Here is an 18,273-nt window from a genome sequence, read left to right as displayed (position 1 = left end):
GGAGTGTGGCGCTTATACAGCACTAACATATATATATATATATATATATATATATATATATACGCACGCACGCACTCACATTAAATATCCTAAATTATTTGTTTTATTGCGCTCTTTGTGCAAAAGATAGCTTTTATTTTGTAGACGCCCACCGGAAGTGGTTCACTCTCTGACCGATGTTCTTTTTTATATTGTGACAGTTTCATTTTTAGCAGACAATATCGTTTTAGGTCGTTTCATTATTCTTTTTTTCCGTGAATTGCGCTTATGTTTGAAGACGCGGCTGCTGTCCCGCTCGAATTGTTATGCTTCAATAAAGATGCCATGGGAGCTCAAGAAAGCAGCTGAGAATGCTTCGTTTATTTGCACTACTTGCGTCATTTCTGCGACTTGCACGCCTCAACAAACACGCGCTCACATTTTCTGTCGTCGTCCGTTTTGGTTGCTTTTGCTTGAGTATTTCCTTTCCGGTTTTCCTTGTGTTTCTTTGCACTTGGGCCGGTCATCCCGGTCCCTCGTGTTCGCCAATCAGCTCCCCGCTGGCTCGTCCAATCAGCTCGTCCAGGTGTTCCTCGTCGTGTCGTCTCGTCAATCGCTTCGGATCGATTGACTTCCCAGTTTCCTTTCGGTCTTTGTCGGTTCATTGTCACTTGTCATTCGTCCCTTTCGCGGCTTGTTGCGTTTGTCAAGTCTTCCTAGTTTGTGTTTTATTTTCTCTCTTGTTTTCAACGTTTAGATTATCTTTGCGTATCCCAGTTCCTTGTTTGCCATTTTGATTTGTTTCAATGAAATCAAGTTCGCCGTCCCGCGTTTGGGGCCTCCTGACCGTCAGAAGAACACATTTCGCCCCTCCTTCAGGAAAATAAAGTTGTTGTGCGGATAAGCGCTGCAGAGAAGAAAGAAAGGAAAATGAGCAAGTTTCGTGTTTGTTGTTGTTGGTTCCAACTCAATGTGTGCACACACGCACACGCACACGCACACACACACACACACAGTTTGGTGAGCAAGCACACGTGTGTCATTTTTAGAGTTAAATTTGTGTCATTAGTATAAATCACGAAATCCCACCTGGGAACGGGGGCGGTGCGTCATTGGCTCTTTGTGCGCGTGTGTGCACGTGTGCGTGTGCGTGTGCACGTGTGCGTGTGTTGACTGAGTGGGTGAGAGAGCACAAGAGAAATCATCTTGTAGTGATTCTCCTTCACTCTGCAGGGGGTTGCAAGGGTGTAACCACACATTCCTTTTGAGTGTGCGCACCCCCCCCCCCAATTATGTGCTGTTTTTGTGTGTGTGTGTGTGTGTGTGTGTGTACGCAATTGTGTGCGTGTGTTTCTCGGTGTTTGCTTACAGTTTGTATAGTTGCCTGACGAGTTTGTGAGCGTGGCAAAAGCTGCGACTTGTGACATTTTCCATTTTATGGATGTCTGTTTTTGAAATTGCGTTGTGTACATTCCACTCTCAAGAGACTCAATACATTTTCGGCCCGTCAAATTTGAGGGGGTTTTCCGGGACCAAAACGAATCTTTCCGGAGTGAAATCTATGAAATTGACGATGCGGGCCTTTTCTTGAGGTCAAGTTGTCCGCTTGTCGGAGAGACACGAGGCGTCGTCGGCTTTGCTTTCGGCTTCGCTTGGCATTCGGCGGCGGCGGCGGCGGCGCTCGTATCGCTCGCACGGCAAAGAAAAACTCGCCGGTGGGTCGTGGGCTCGCTCGTTTCCGGAGACGCCGCCGGAGTAAAAAGGACACGTTTGGCTTTTCTGTCGTTGCAAAAAGAAATGCGCCTGAGCTTCGCCAGCGAGAGTTTGTGCTCGCTTGCTGCGTTTCTTGCCACCTCTGCTCGTGAGTCAGTCAGGGCGGAACGCTCGGCGTGACGGCGGCCGAAGCGGGAAGAGGGAAGTGAAAAAGTGGAAAAAAAACGACGGACGGCGACCGCCGGGCTTCGCTTCCCGTTTGACGTCGTCGCCGGCGAGCTGGCCGCGAGCTGCATCTGCAGTGACCTTTGACCTCTTCAAAGCAGAACATTTGCATGCCGACGACTTCGCTGCTCTTGGAACAAGCATTTGCACTTTGGACAGTTTGGATGGACCGAAAAAAAAAAAGTTCACTGGCAGAGAGGAAATTCGAGAAAATACATGTGACGTACAAATCATGAAAAAATAAATCCAAAATACAAGAATCAAATCTTTTCGGGGTTGGTCATTGCTCGGGGGGCCCGCTTAATTCTGTTCTACCCGCTGCGGGCCTGGGTCGGGTCTGGCAGGATTTCTTTATTTCTTTCTTTTTTTTAAAGGCCCGATCTTACCTCCAACATAAACACGCCCCAAAATAGCCTGTCAAGGAGCTCCGATCGAATATTCCAGAAGTGACGCAAGGTGTCGGAAAGGACGAGCGCGGCCTCTCTTTTGCGCCGTCGGCCTTCGTCCGCCTCCGCTCAAATTGACAGAAGAGTTCCAAACGGCTTTCCAAGCCTACAATTGACAAATATTGTCCACATCCGCCGATGGAAATCCCGCCAACGGGTTTTCGGCGCCGTTGGCAAGCATCGGCTTGCGCTTGGGCTCTTGGAAGCCACTTTTGGCGCCGCGCCCGTGACAAGAAGTGAGCCGACACTTGGTTCCGATGAAGGCAATGCATGTTGGAATTCTATTTTCAAGGACAGCCACCGAGGGAGGGGGGGGGGGGGCAAACGGGTTCTTTTCCGAGACGTCCTTGTTGTGGATTCGCTGCCTTTCATCTCGTCAGTAACGCTCGTGGGAGCATGCGCACTCGCACCGGGCATTGTGGGAAAAGTGCCGAGCGGGCTTGGACTTTGGTTCTTTAATTCCGGCTTGGAATCAAAACAGCGGCCATAAGCCGGCATCCGAAGTCCGCTAATAGCATTAGCACGTTTGACGGGGCGAACAAACTCATTTGAGTTCTCGGGTCGCATTCGGATCACAACAAGTACACGGCCAGTAAGTGGCGGGCGGTCAAGGCCTGCGACGCCATCGCGAGTGGCGTAATATCACCAAGAAATCATGATCCTATTCATGATCAAAGTTTTTCATTTTTACGTATGTTCACGTGATATCCCAGCGTTCTATTTTTATCCAACTAGAATTGCGCCGTCTTGTGTTGCCTTGCAGATTTCAAAGTACGCTTTGAAGAATCATCAGTGCGGGCGTCGGCGCCGTGTGAGCGAACGGATAGACGGTTGCTATCGATAGCCAATCAGATCCCGACTTGGTGACGGCGGGCCTCGGAGCCGGCCTCGCGTCGAAGGTGATTCCGGAATCGCTTGTTAGAAGCCAGCGCCATGCCGAATCCCAAACATCCACACGCGCCGACCGTTTGAACATCTCAAATCTATTCTTGCTTTTTCGAGCCACGATGGCCAAGGGAGGGAAAAGTGCGGATTTAATTGCAGATACGCTTGCGAGGCCATTTTCAAGACGGACCTTTCAAGGACCTGCGTCTGTCGATTATTTGTCCAGCCGTGATGTCACGAATGACGGCGAGATGAGGGGGATTTATTCAAATCGGGCTAAGAAGGACTTCACTGAAGGCCGACGTTGACAAATAACTTCAAACGGGACTTTTCTTTTTTTTTTAATGCAGTCCATTGTGACAATATTGATGAGCCGATTCTGACCTTGTTGCGAATCATTTCCACCCTCGGCTGGAATTCTGCAATACGGCGACGACGGCGTCGGCTCTGTCGCTCGGCCTAGGCTCCGCCTACCCACTCACCCGCTACCATGTGATCGTACAACATTTTGTTTGCATTTTGGCGGTCAGCCAGTGAGAGGAAAGACGGAGGAGGTCGCTGTTTTTTCTTTTTGAGATCAGGCAAATTGTCGGGCAGCTACACGGGGTCCTCGGCAAGATCGTGCGCCGGTCGGTGACGGCTCTTGTTTTGGTTTACGGCACGGCTGTCCGAATCCTTTCCACAGAGGGCCGCGTCAGCGGAACGGCCGCCATCGAGGGGCCGCGTGCCACCGGAACACGGCCGAAATCAAACGTAACGACTCGCCAATGTGAAAGCGTTGCAATATCAGACGTCGAATTGTGACGAGCGGCCAATTGTCACGACGTCATTCGAGTGGTTGTCGGTGCGCCCTCCAGGGGACCAAATGAGCAACATTTAGTTTGATTTTCCTTGACGGGCCAGTCGTCCCCTTTGACAGCCCTGATGTAACCCGGAGCACCCGCCGCCGCATCCTCTTAGCTCACCGCTATGTGCGCAGGCTAACGAACGGCGTTTGCTAACTTCCTGTTGGACCCATCGCATTCCGTAAGGCTTGGCTAACGTTTGACGAGCACAGAAGAAGAAGTCCGCCCGGCGCTTTCGTCAGCGCGCGCTCTAGCAACGCCGGCGTCTGCCTGGCCTGCAATGCCGCCATCTTCAGGCAACTGTTGGCGCTTCACAATTTCCTGGTCACCGACAAGCTTTTTTTGTTCTATTCAAAATCTCTAAAACGAGCAAAATTATTTTTGCTTTCTATTTATTCCCTGAATATGTTTCAAATATTTTCCTTTTGAATTGAAGATATTAAAAATGATTACAAAATTCCAAAATGACTTGCCCCCACCCAACATTTGTTGTACGTTTGAATTTTTCAGAGAAATCCAACTAAATCCGTACCCGCAGTGACAACGTGACCGTATTTTCCGGATCGCAAGGCGCACCTGAATGGAAGCCGCAGCAACTCTTTTTGGGCAAAACAAAAACCCCCAAAAACGACACACAAGCCGCACCAGACTGTTGGCCGCCATTTTCTTTTCAAATGTTTTTAGAAGTGCGTTGTTTAGCGCATGTACAGAAGAATTTTGTAGCGTGAATGCACAACAAGGTACAGCAAGAGTGCCTTTTAACACATTTAGCTCATTAAAACGGAACAGACCCAGAAAAAAAAAATGGAGATTTATTGGGCGTAGTTTCGGAACTCGAGAGCGCCCCTACAGGTGAACGAGAAACCCACAGAAAAGCCGCACCATTGTATTAGCCGCACGCTTCAAAAGCCAGGAAAATAGGAGCGGCTCATCGTCCGGAAAAGACGCTTTTTGACATTTTTTTTATGGAACCGTGCAAAGTCTTGTGATTTTGTACAGATGCATAAAAACGAAAAGTTCCCAATCACGTCACAACAGGATCAATGTGACATTTTATTTGGTGCCTAACGTTAGAACGCCGAATCAAGATTTTTAGTTTTTTTCTGGTGTGGCTGCAATAAGCTTCCCTATTATGAAGCACTCGAAATGTTTACAAAGGTCCGAGTCCACAACTTGTTGTTGTTACTTTTGACTTTAAATGCGCAACAATTTCCCCACATGTGTCATTTGTAACGGTGGCCCGCGCCGACCCGCTGACGTGTATGTTTGTCCATGGCACTTCAGAGCAACAACACCAATTCTCCTTTCAGAATGACGCCAGGTTTCTTTGGATCTATTTTTCGAGGCGGCGGTGATGTCGTGTGGCGTGCGTGCGGGCGAACATCCGAGGCGACGCGAGCGTCAGCTGAGGTCCGGCGTGTTCGCTCGTCACAAGACGAGACTTGCGGAGGAAGTCTGGCAAACCGCTTCCTGTTTTTCACGGATTTCTTCTGGTGCCGAGTCACAGCCACACTTCACAAGCGCCGCGCTGGCAACGGACCGACTTTGTTAAACATCCTCTTGGGTCAGTTTGGCCTCACATTGAAAATTGTCAAACATGAAAAAAACAAACAAACACAATATGAACTTACTTTCTCCTCATCATAGTTGTAGTTGTTTATGGAGTCACAAAGTGATCAAATTGACCCGTTACATAGCAGGAGGGAATCCGGGTCAGATTGACCCGTTGTAAAAGGCATCGCTTCATTATAAATGTGTACGTTGTTTGCTTTGATCATTTCTTTTCCACTTTTTGGATAAAAGCTCAAATTGAGCCATGAACACGAGTGCCGTCCCGTCCCGTCCCGTCCCGGTGCTCCAAGCGGGTTCAGTCGATGTGGGTAGCGCCGATCGTTAGCACTGAAACCATCCAAATGTGTCGCGTGTCGGCCAGCGGCGGACGACCTCCAAAGCCCACCGAGTCCCACCTGATGAGGTCATCTTGCCTTCCTCTCGCGTGTACATTCCCGAGGCGATCGGTCGCAGATGACCACGTGCGTCGTGGCACGTAATCCCGGCCGGCGGCCGTCTTAATCCCGGCGGCCGTTTTAAACAGCACTAACGTGCGACTAACGAGCGGAGCGATTAGCCGCCAACAAAGGCCCATTTGTCGGCGCGACCTTTCCGTTTGTTTGTGGCCTCGACATGTGACTCCGCACCTCCGCTGGCCACCGATGCGCTCGGGTTCTGCCGGGGCTCGCACCCGGTTCACGCAGGGGTCAACTGGTCTTCATCGGATTGAGGCCTTTAACGGGATGCTAATAGGCACGAGATGCTAATCAACGTGACATTTCAGCGGTATATGTTTCTAAACGTGTCACATGACTGGCAAAGGGAGTCGTGGTGAGGCACGTGATGTGTCACGTGGTGCGTCAAAATATCTCCAAAATGCCGCTGCTCGGCTTTTAACCGGAGCTCAAAAAACGGATCACATGAGCCCAATCTGGACCTCTCTTCACGTTAAGAGTTTGCCGCTTTAAAAAAAACAACTTGTGTTTGTCTTCAAAGCTTTTCATGGCCCGGACCCGGCGTACCTCTCCGAGCTCCTCCACCCCTTCGCACCCGCCCGCTGCCTCAGGTCCGGGGACCGACCACTACTGGAGGACCAAGCGAAGCCTCGGGGGGGGGGGGCATCGTGCCTTTGCTGTTGCCGGTCCTTCCCGATGGAATGAGCTCCCATTAAATGTGAGGCAAGCCCCGCCCCCTCTCTCAAGAAAGAAGGGTAGAATGAGATCATTTTTATTCTTCAGCTTTCGACTCAGCGAGAGACGGTCGCTGTTTTGCTCTTCTTCTGGTTTCGATTGTTGATGTGTTTTCATTTGAGTTCTAATTGATATGACACCAAGCGCTTATTTACGGCGCCGGCCGGCTGTGGTGAGATGCGCTCTAGAAATGAAGTTGGATATGCGGTGAGTCACCATTCAAAGTGCTTCGGGTGCTCAACATTACGAAACTTGAAGGTGAAAGTTGTGCAATTTTTTCTTTGAATTTTGCCACGTAAAATGTGGAATTCTGGGAGAAACGGTGAAATGTTGAACGACAACAGTAGTAACCTTGATGGCGGGAATTTTCTGAGCATGCCAAATGCGGAAGTAGTTCATCATCCAAAAAGTTGGGCAAAGAACACCAATCCTTATTTTTTGATGCCGTGTGTCAGCATTCACACAATAAGCAAAATGTGCAAAGATTTCATTGAGGAAGGCCAAAGCACTTATGCTTTTTGTTCACCTTTGCTTGCTCAATCATAAGATCTGACCCACCTACACGTAAACCCCCTCGAGTACTTTTTGGGGTTCAGTCGGTATCCAAAACTCCCCCCAACAAGTCTTGTTCCTCCTGAAGTCGATGACGATCGCAAGAGTGGTGTCCGTACGAGTAATCTTTGCACATCCCCAAGGTGAGTGGATGGCTCCAGCAGATACCAGGAACAACAACTGATATCCCCGTACAGAAGAGTGCAATCTTGGAAACAACAAAGATCCTGCACAGAACCCTCAAGCTCCTAGAAGACCTGAGCTTGAAGGAGATACCGCTCAGTTGGCGATTCAGCTGCGTTCAAGCATAATTGGGCTAAGACGTAGCCCGACGACATCCCGGCGGAAATCTTCCACGTCTACGCGCTCCCTCCACGGGGGAAGCGACGCCACGGCATCCGCGGAGGCCGGCTGACGAAGCTAATAAGGGAGCTAAAGCACGCTTCGTCCCCCGTAACAGGTCGGAGACAGACAATTTTTACGAATAATGCCGGAGGGTCGAGGCCGGAAGGCTACCCAGTTTGCTGCCGGAGGGCGGCGGACTAACCGCTAACTGACAGCTCTGCGAAGGACATTGCATTGGCGTCCATGTATGGTTTGTTTTTTTTCAAGTTAGCCATTGCGTTGGCACAGTGTTTCATGTCAAGTGCAGTACGCCGAGGCTAAATTGCTTCTTTGTCGTGATGCCCTCTGGCAGTGGCTACAGATGCATCAAATCGAGGACCAATAGACTGAGAAACAGTTTCTTCCGAGAGCCATCTCCATTCTGAACTCTCACACACACACGAGAACACCCTTACCTTGCAGAACAGCATCGTGATGTGTTTTTATATACCCTATTCAGTACTAAATTCCATTGCACTCTCTTATTTATTTATCTAATTTATATATTTGTCTGTATTATTGTTGTATTGCACTGGAGAGGGGAGCCCTCTAATCTCGTTGTACACTTGAGTACAATGACAATAAAGGGATTTCTAATTCTAATTCTAAAGTACTGCTTCCGGTATTATAAAAGAGCGGCGTAGCTACATCGCCTATGAGAGAGAAAAAGATTTTGATTTGATTGTGTTTTGCCACATGCGGAAGTGAAACTGATGAATAACTTGGGTTCATTGTCCGTCCAAGGATTGCGTTCGAAAAAAAAAAACGACAGCTGCTCAACGCCAGAGGGCGCTATGGTCCGCCGGGTGCCCGCGTGACCTCTGAACTCTTTTGTCCCTCTGTGGCGGCCGTAGCGGCGGCTTCGACTTCCGCCAGCGGCAGCAACATGGCGGCCGACGAGCAAGACAACGACAAGGCGACTGCGGATTTTGTCACTTACGGGACTCCTTTGGAGCCTTTGGAAGAAGGTCGGTTGTCTTTTTGCCGCTTGTGTGACGACAACGACGACTCTTAATGCGCCACAAGCCCCAAACTTACTAGTTTGTGCACGGACGTGTGTGTGGTTTGGTTACACGGGCGTGTGTTTGCGTGTACATGCGCGCGCGCCTGTGCGCCCTAAAACTCGCTTTCTGCGTGTTTTTCAGAGTTTTGTTATTACATCCCTAATTCCATTGAAGTTGGGACGTTGTGTCAAACAAATAAAACAGAATACTTTGATTTGTAAATCACGCTCAACCTACATTCACTTGAATACGCTACCAATACGAGACGTTGTTTTTTACGAATCATTAATTTGAGATTTTGATGGCTGCAACACATTCCAGAAAGAGCTGGGACAAGGTCATGTTTACTTTGTACCAATGTTTCTTTTTTTTTTCAACATTCAATAAACTTTTGGGAATTGAGGACACTAACCGTTGAAGTTTTTTGGGTGGAATTGTTTCCCTTTCTTGCTTGATGTTCAGCTTCATCTGTTCAACATCCTGGCGTCTCTTTTGTCGTATTTGACACTTAAAAATGTAGCACACATGTTCCTAAATCGTTGTATTCTGTTCTGTCTGTCCCATTGTACATTGATTTTATGACATAATCTTTGGTCTTGTTAACTTTTGTGTGTTTAGTTTGCACTGTGTGTGTGTGTGTATGTCTGTCTTTTCGGTTGTTTTTGTGATACTGACATTTGTGTGTTCCTGCAATTTTTTTATTTATTTTTTTTTTTAATTTGGGTTACATTGATGTCATGATGTGTGTTTGTCCTGCACTAATGTGTGTGTGCACGTGTGTGCCAGATGAGGCCCCGCGTAAACCCCTCCCACTCCATGAACAAACTGTTCGGGATGAAAAGGGGCGCTACCAGCGGTTCCACGGCGCCTTCACAGGTGGCTTCTCAGCGGGATATTACAACACGGTGGGATCTAAAGAAGGTCAGCCCCGTCGGACGACCTCGCTTCCTGTCCGGCATTTATGGAGCTGCCGATCGGTCGCTCGATAACAGTCGTGGTTGACCTTGTTTTTGTCTTGTTGCTGCCGCGCCAGGATGGACGCCGTCCGCCTTTGTGTCGTCACGACAACAGAAGGCGGAGAAACATCAGGCCACGCCCCAGGATTTCATGGATGACGAGGTACCGACTTAAGTTAGTGATGACTGTGGCTCCACATCCTGTTGACATGTGGAAGTAACTTTGCATTTCGCATGTAAGTGTACAAAATGGAGCGGTTGTTGGGGCGGGGGGAGCCCGCTTGGCGCATTTGGGCAATCACTTCGCAATGATGATGAAGTTATAGTTATTTTGTTCGTTTTCCTGCCCGTAAATAACCTTGATGACGATGTGGTGGCTGTTGATGTTTTTTTGTTGTTGTCAGGATCTGGGCGAGCACGGCATCGCCCCGAACCAGATCACCACCACGCAGCCTTTTGCATCTCGGGCGCCGGCGTGGGACAAGGCCAAGGCTGTCAACGCGCAGACGGCCCTCATACCGGGAGACAACCTCCTCGAGGAACTCATCGCACCCGCAAGGTGACGTCGCCATCCAATCGACACCCGCACTGTGACTGCGCCACAGCCCGCGTCCCAAAAAAAAAAGGACTTGTTCTCATGTAGCTGTTTGTTGATTTGGTTTTCCATATGCAAATGTCTCCTCTGCTTCAAGTCCTGAAAGTTTTTGACGTTAAAGACAACCAAGAAGAAAAATGGACTCATTTCAACTTCAAATATTTTGTGGAGGATCAGAAACAACAACTTGAGCTCTTCCATCTTCAAGCGCAGAAACGACTCAAGCGCTTGTCTTTATACGTTGGTCGTATAAAGACAAATTCATACGTAGCACCGTCCATTTTGCTGTTTGCGATTGTGTGAATGCAAAACGGCTGCCACATCACAGGTCCCTCTGTTGTATTGCAGCAACATCGTGAGGCGTAAACGCCCAAGACGGCTCGCGTCTCCAACTTGCAAGACGCAAAGATGCATTTGCGTTGGGGCTGCGCATGCTCACTGTTGTCGCCGTGTGTCAGATCGTGCGTCGGCGTGGAGCTCCTGACCCGGATGGGCTGGAAGGCGGGTCAGGGGGTGGGGCCTCGCGTCAAGAGGAAGGCTCGCCACCAACGCGCCGCTGATGGCGGCGCCCGAGTCTTTGGCTGCGCTCCGCCCTCTGCTGGCTCTGAGGGCTCGGAGGTGGGTGGAGTCTATTAATTGCCGGTGTGATGAGGATGATGATGACGACGACCACACCACTTGTTCCGCAACGCTGCCTGTATTTGCTTTTGAGTGTATGGTATTCATTTGTTTTGCTCAACCGGCTTGTATCGGCAGCCTAGACGCGAGTAGCCGATACATCGGAGTAAGGTCGGTGTCCGCCCCATACCCAAACCCCGCCCCTAACCGTCTTGATAATAACAAGGACTAGAAAGACGACCACGGCGTGAATGCCGATGACGCTGACGGCAGCGAGCATTCCGATGATTGACGACGACGAGCGTATCGGTGACGGCGCCGAGATTGACGATGACGCCGTGCCCTCCAGGAGGACGACGGCGAGTTCGCCCCGGAGAACGTGACGTTCGCCCCCAAAGACGTGATCGCGGTGGACTTCAGCGTGAGGGCGGGGCTTCAGGGCCTGGGCTACAGCGGTCTGGATCCGGCGCTGGCGCTGCACGGCGAGGCCGCCGATCGGCACGTGGACCTGTTCTCGCCGCACTCCGACGCCACCAGCAGGCTCTTTGGGGAGAGGCCCCGCGGCTCGCGGAGTGGAGGGGGCGTGGCCGGCCAGGTGAGTCTTTATTGCGCGGCTCCGCCTCCCGATGTGCAATGGCCGCCTAGTTGCAGACGCCGCTTTCAGTCTTGGGCACAAATGCGCGTTTTGTGGCCGCAATGATCGAAAATGTGCATTTTGCTCATTCCAAAAGTTTCCGTTTTGCCGCCACACAAAACGTATCGTGAGCGCGTCTTGATTGACACATTTCTGTTTGTGCGCAATCTTGACGTTTTTCTGAAATTTTTTACGAACCCCAACTTTTCTGGCAAATATTGTTTGTTTTTGGGAAATGCGTTCTTTTGTATTTTTTTTTTCTTTTCTTTCCAGAACCACAAAATGCAACTTTTGTTTTTGCGCGACAGTGTTGGCATCGCCGCGGTTGTGCGCCTTTGGCAGCCGCCTAAGCTGGCAGATGTCTCTGTGCCATTTAGGCCTTCGGCGTGGGCGCGCTGGAAGATGACGACGACGAAGACGTGTATCAGCGAGACGCCATGTCCAAGTACGACACCGTGCTGGAGGACGAGCCCGGAGACGGTCTCTACGGCTGGACGGCGCCACGCGGCAGCGGCGGCGGCGGCAACAACAAAAAGACGCGTAGCAAACTCTCTTGTTTAGTTTTTTTGTTTGTTTTGCTCCCTGTCATTGTTCAAGCCGTAATCTAAACGTGTTTGCAGACCACAAGGAAGCGTCTTACCTTGGCAAAATCCTGGAAGGCTTCACCTTGGCGCACAACTCCGAAGAAAAGAAAATGGTGAGCCAAGTCTTGAAAAGTTCTCAGTCAACACCTAGAAAGGAAAAGCAAACAAAAAGAAAACCTTTTGGAAGCTTACTCGCAAATGTGCTGGCAGATCTTCGCCGCGCCGCCGCTGCCGGCCGACTTCCGTCCGGTGCACCACTTCCGCCCTCCGGTGGCTGTGTCGCACGTTTCGGGTGTGAGCGCCGCCCTGGCTGAGGCTCTGAGGTCGTCCAAAGGTCAGGCGACACGCCAGGACGCCGCCCCGACCGCCGGTCGCCACCACTTGGCGTCTGATCAGAGGGGTGCGCTGCTGGGGGAGGCCGCCCTGCCAGGTAGGGAACGCGCTTCACTCGCCGCAAATCCGCCTTCCCCGTTTCAACCTGCGCAAACACACTGATGCGCAAACGTGGACTGCCCTCTTACACGATACGCCACACACGTGCACACACGTCAATGTTGTGCTTGTTGTTGAGAGAGGCCGAACGTCACGGGCAGTCCTCAGAATCGGGCGAGATGATTTCAAAGCACTTTGATGTCGATGGAACCATTCCAACCGGTGCGGTCCCTCCCCCTTGCTGCGCAGGCCCCGCCTCCGTCATGGAGCTGCTGCGGCCCGAAGACCGCCTGCGCTTGCGCCGCTTCCGAGCGGCGGCCTCCGAGCCCGCGCCGCGGCCGGCTCGCCCAACCTCCCCCTCGGACGCCTCGTCGGCCTTGTTGCGACGGCGGCAGGAGGAGGCGGCGGCGGCGGCGTGGCGAGGCCACGACGCCGACGTGCGGGCCTTCAAGCCCTTTGAGAAGAACGCCGGCAAACAAGCTCGATATGACGCTTACTTGGGACGACTGCGGCTCGGTGACAAAGGTGAGACGCGCAATCAGAGCACACGCGCGCACACCCCACCACGTACATGCACATTTTTAGCACACTTTTAATTACACTCACACACACACATGACACACTTTTAATCACAAACATTAAACCCACAAATAATGAATCCCCAACCCCCACACACACACACTACATAAATGCACATTCAGACTCACTTGTACATAGTCATGTGACACTTGTATGTCTTCCCCTCATTGTTTTTGTTGTCGAGCCCCCCCCCCCCCCCCCCCCCCCCCACACGCATATAGACATTCACACACTTACGAACGTGTGTGTGTGTGGCAGATGCCCTTAATGCCAGTTTGGACCCTTCCATGACTGAGTGGGAACGCAGCAGGGAGAAGGAGGAGTTTGTGCGAGCGTCCATCTTGTACCGGCCCACCTCCTCCGTGCTGGCCAGTCGCTTCACACGCGCCAAGCAGGACGACGACGACGACCGCGTGGAAGTGGCGGCGCATCAGGAGGTAACCACAACTAGCCGCTGCCTCAAGTGTCGCCAATGGGCCATGTTCGGTTATGCACGTGTGTGTGCCCTTTTGTTTCACGCCATTTTATGTGTGTGCGTGCGTGTCTGGGCTTGAATTAGGGCTGCGCGATTTTGAAAAAAAAAAACAAAAACAAAACTAATTGCGATTATTCAGACTAATATTGCGATTACGATTCGCTTTGCGGTTTTTGTATTTTACACGTCAAAATGCATTCAAATGCTCCTGTTATCCGATTCGACTCGCTTTATTTTTATGCACTCTTTAACTTTTCCTTTCCACTTGTCTCTCATTTCCTCGCTCGCCACTGCAACATATCCGCCCTTCTCCTCCATTGCACTCACGCACACACACACACACGCGTCACACACAAGCTTGTCACAATGCTCGCAAAACTACGATTGTGAGTCCGTTTAGTTTCAGACAAAGAATTTGATCGATATTATAATACAAGTCACGAACGTCACCATTTGATGAAAAGTACGAGACGATTCCATTGTGTTTGTTTTTTGGGGGCTAAAATAATAATAATAATAATAATATTCCCTTTATTAGTCCCACAATGGGGAAATTCGAGATTCGAACTCAGGCCTCCTGGGGAGACTGGGTCCTGAACGCGGCGCCTTAGACCACTCGGCCAGAAGTTGCATCCTATTCACCTTTGCTTGTATCAGACATGCACGATCACAAGTTACAATGTTGCCATTAGTGCTGAAAAGACGCTCTGAGAGGGAGCTTGTCGCCGGTACGCACAGATACTTAGGAGATAGTTTTCCGTTGCCATTTATTTTTTTCATATTGTGAATGCTACTGTTAGCAATGTTAGCTTAGCACGCGAATGGCTGCCAGTTGTTGCCTCCCCTTCCTCTGTTTATTTCAAATCTGTTTGACAGGCTTCATACTAAAATGGGTGGTGATGTTTTAAACGTTGAAATACGTTGATCGTGTCGCCTCTGGATCGGATGCTTCTTTTTTTTTTGATGCGGTTCATTTTTGTCAAATCCGCCGCACGTCCAAATAATAGACGTACCGCCCGTCTATCGCACGAGCATCGCCCTCTCCTCGTCTACGGCGGCAGAAGTTACTTCCATTGCATCCACTTCGGTACTCGGCAATCACAGAAAAAAAACAGAGGTGTATGTATAGCGTGTTATTGTGCCGATCGTCGGCACCGGAGCGCCGACTCACGCGTGTTAGCCAACGACACTGATTGGCCAGCGCTATTAAGACCCGAGCATCGACAATTGTGGTTGGCTAATTCTTCTGTCTCTCAAATGCCAAAGGTTGGGGGAGAGAGAAAAACCTCACTGTCCTGCGATTAATCGCACGACGTCAAACCTCGATGTCGATTCGATTTCGATTTATCGCGCAGCCCTCGCCTGAATGGTTTTGGATGGTCCTAATTGTTACTTTTTCTATCATTTTATTTCATTTATTTTTGAATGAATTTTGAGAACAGCTTTGTTCATTTTCATTCCTTAGCAAACATTTTTTAGTTTCGTTTTTATTAGTTTTATTTTCGAAATATATGGAGTATTTAAAATGAATAAATAAATAGTTTGAGAAAACTATCAAATTGACTTTAAAATGATTTCAAATTAACTCCAAAACCTCATGTATGATCAGAAAGTACATTTTAGATTTAGAACAAAAATGTTTTTTTAGTTATTTTTGTTTGATTTAGTTAATTATTATAATTGGTGTGTGTGTGTTAAGGACAACATGGAGGACAAAGAAGCGGCGGTCAAGATGAAGATGTTTGGCAAACTGACCAGGGAAACGTTTGAGTGGCATCCTGACAAGATCCTATGCAAGAGGTTCAACGTACCCCACCCCTACCCTGGGTACGCGCACGCACACACACACACACACACGCATCGCACGCAGTCGGAAGGTGATGTGATGATGCCGTGTTCATGTGACATGACTGCAGCTCGTCTACGCTCGGCCTTCCCAAAGTCAAGCGGGACAAGTTTTCCATCTTCAACTTCCTGACGCTGAACCCTGGCGCCGAGCAAGCAGGTTGCCGCTCGGCCACTTCCCGCCAGTCGCGTCTCTTGCGTCCTGTTCGTCGCGCTCATGTCCCGTTCGGGTGCTCGGCAGGTTTCCCCTCTGCTCCTCCCAAGGCGGGGCAGGCCACCAAGAAGTCCAGGTGGGACCAAGAGGCGGCGCAGAGCCAAACGAGTGACATGGAAGAATCTTCTTCAGGGCCGCCCGCCAAAACTTCTGAGGTGACCTCTGAGCATCCCCCAACATTCCCCCCTCCCCCCCCCCCCCCCCGCAGAATTTCCTTTGACATTTTTGTCTTCTTCTCCTTCAGAGTGCAGCTGAGGAATCACGTGATCTCTCGCAGGCTAGCAAACCAAAGGCCAAAGAGGACGAAAGCGACGACGATGACGAGGCGGAGGAGGAAGTAGAGGCGGAGGCGCGACCTCCCATGGACGTGTTCAAGGCCATCTTTGCCGGCTCCTCAGACGACAAGTCCTCATCATCTTCATCGGGTGAAGAGGATGACGAGGGCGAGGAGGAAGAAGCGGACGCGTTGCCGAAGAACCTCTTCGACATCTCGTCCTCTGCCGTCGCCTCGTCCCGGCAGACAGGTGACGTCCTCTCGTCGCGCGCTTCCCGCCGTTTTCTGCTGTCATTTCTCACTTCCTGTTCCCGTACTTGTGTGACGTGCCGGCCAAGCGATTGTTTTGATTTTGGCTTCACATGAGCTTAACTCTTTGACTGCCGTCGTCAGGAACTTAAACAACGAGCGTCAGCGGTGGCTGTTGCCGTTTTTTTTTTTTTTTTAATGAGGAATGGGTGGCTAAAATATTTGGGCAGCTCAGCCTTTTGGGAAATGTGAGCGTTCCAAGCAACTTGCGACTGATCCAAGTGTTTGCCATATAAAATCGAATCTGTCACAAAAGAGAGGAAAGATTCTTTCAATTGAGAAGTAGAAGTGATGACAACAGACGCATCGTAGGCATGCATGCTCACACACGACGAAATACTACGACTACTACTTGCATGAAAATATTTTGTCCAATGTAAAAGCAATGTTTATATTTTGCCATCCAAAGTAAAAAAAAAAAAATGTCATTGTTGCTGTTCTGGTAAATGGTCACTTGTGACGCGCTTACGGTACCCGTCGCGCGTCACAAGTGACCTCATCCCGCCAGGAGCAACTCGGGGTTCAGTAGCTTGCTCAAGGATACTTGGACATGGGGATGGAACCCACAACCTCAAGGTTGGGAAACCACCTCTCTCCGGCTGAGCACTGAAGCACAAATTCTGAGCATCTAACAATTTCTTTCGACAAAAAGCTTGTATTCCGCGTCACTTGCTCCGGAATAGGCGATTTGGGTCAAACCAACTCCGATTACAAAAAAAGGAAGTCCGGTGGGAATGAAAGAAGAGAACCAAAATTTTCATTTGTGTTTACACGGATCGTGGCCAAACACAATCTTCTGAGTCTTGAACGAGCCGTCGGAATGCTCCAAACGGGCTCTCGTCTTTGAAAATGGCTGACATTGAAAGAGTGACAAACATTGGAATGGAAGAAAACCTGGGAATGTGCTGAAAGCCTACGTGAGGTTGTGATGGTCATTTTGATCGGAGTTGAGGTTTGCTAGTTTCTTTAAAAAAAAAAAAAAAAAAGAAAGAAAGAAATGATGACGTCAGTGCCAATGGAAATAATCGTGACATTTTGTTCCAATTAGCAGCTGTGCCTTCGTGTGTGCCGCCGTCTCCAGAAGCGGTGGAGTTCGGTCCCAAGCTTCCTCCTCCCTGGTCCGTTTTCGGTGAGTCTGCTTCCCGGAGCCCCGCCTCCCATTTTCACACACTTGGTCTCATTGGCTCGTTGTTCTCCGTGCAGCCACGGCGGCTGCCCGAGACGGGAAACGCAAGAACAAGAATCAACACAAACGCAAGAAAGACAAGAAGGTGCACGGGCTCGCTTTTGGGCTGCTCCCACTCCTTGCTCTTCTTTTTTTTCTCCTTCATGTTGTTGTTGTTGTGTAGAAGAAGAAGGCCAAGAAGAAGGCCAAGAAGAAGATCGACAAATTGAAGCAGCAAGACAACAACAAGAAAAAGAAGGCGACAAAGGAGGACGAGGACACATCGGAGTAAAGTGACGACGGAGACGGAAAGTCTGTGTCCACGGAGGAATTGATCAGGAGGTCAGAGGTCAAATCAGCAGAAAAGTACAACCTGCTTTATAAACCGTGTGTTTGCGTTTGTGTGTTTTAAATGTGCGTTTGTATGTCTAACGTGTTTTTTTACTTTTGTGTTTCTTGTTTTTGAAGTGAAAGGGCGTTTTTTTTTTTTTTTTGTTTGTGTTTGTCCAGGCTGAAGAGTGTGTCGTCGCCACACCCCCCCTGGCTGTGACCACTTTTCGCTGGAGCAACTTGGCAATAAAAATCAAGTCATCAAAGTTGACTGCGTTTTGTAATTGCCAGCTGATCAACTAAACCAATCTTCATCGACGAGTGTCAGATGGCACCAGCATCTTGCAGGAAGACCCCTCCTTTAAGCAACACACAGACAGTCACGTATTCTTTGCGTTCTGCATCGAAGCATGAAGTGAATCCCACCCGAGCCCCCCCGGCCGCAATTTGATTGGCTGCTGCATTTAGGATGGCTCACTTTTTATTTCA

General features: G+C 49.8%; 1 protein-coding gene across 3 annotated transcripts; it reads left to right on the top strand.

Moving 5' to 3' along the window:
• The first annotated feature begins 8,614 nt into the window (after positions 1 to 8,614).
• On the top strand, positions 8,615 to 18,055 carry gpatch1 (G patch domain containing 1). Of its 3 annotated transcripts, none has more exons than XM_088296787.1 (19): positions 8,615 to 8,738; positions 9,561 to 9,695; positions 9,808 to 9,893; positions 10,135 to 10,289; positions 10,784 to 10,943; positions 11,293 to 11,538; positions 11,955 to 12,117; positions 12,198 to 12,274; positions 12,372 to 12,591; positions 12,843 to 13,118; positions 13,431 to 13,609; positions 15,347 to 15,474; positions 15,564 to 15,652; positions 15,734 to 15,861; positions 15,951 to 16,230; positions 17,338 to 17,418; positions 17,493 to 17,560; positions 17,642 to 17,796; positions 17,965 to 18,055. In XM_088296787.1, exons 1-18 carry the CDS (start codon positions 8,657 to 8,659, stop codon positions 17,744 to 17,746), a joined length of 2,658 nt encoding a protein of 885 aa, XP_088152913.1. In that variant the 5' UTR covers positions 8,615 to 8,656; the 3' UTR covers positions 17,747 to 17,796; positions 17,965 to 18,055. The 3 variants fall into 3 exon arrangements, with proteins under 3 accessions (XP_088152913.1, XP_088152911.1, XP_088152912.1); XM_088296785.1 differs by having other exon boundaries at positions 17,639 to 17,796; XM_088296786.1 differs by having other exon boundaries at positions 17,639 to 17,820.
• Positions 18,056 to 18,273: the final 218 nt, after the last annotated feature.

Source organism: Idiotropiscis lumnitzeri, chromosome 5 (genome assembly GCF_059441095.1).
Source record: "Idiotropiscis lumnitzeri isolate Australia: NSW breed Sydney's pygmy pipehorse chromosome 5, RoL_Ilum_1.0, whole genome shotgun sequence".
In the NCBI taxonomy this organism is placed as follows: Eukaryota; Metazoa; Chordata; class Actinopteri; order Syngnathiformes; family Syngnathidae; genus Idiotropiscis; species Idiotropiscis lumnitzeri.
The sequence above is the reverse complement of the archived record's forward strand: the minus strand, read 5'-3'. Positions and strand labels throughout refer to the sequence as shown.

Bases quoted from the DNA above. Each gene is read 5' to 3' on its own strand.
- gpatch1 (XM_088296785.1), top strand. From the start codon at position 8,657: ATGGCGGCCGACGAGCAAGACAACGACAAGGCGACTGCGGATTTTGTC. The intron at 10,944-11,292 runs GTGGGTGGAGTC...CGTGCCCTCCAG, and splicing joins CTGGCTCTGAGGGCTCGGAG to GAGGACGACGGCGAGTTCGC. The intron at 12,118-12,197 runs GTAGCAAACTCT...ACGTGTTTGCAG, and splicing joins CGGCAACAACAAAAAGACGC to ACCACAAGGAAGCGTCTTAC.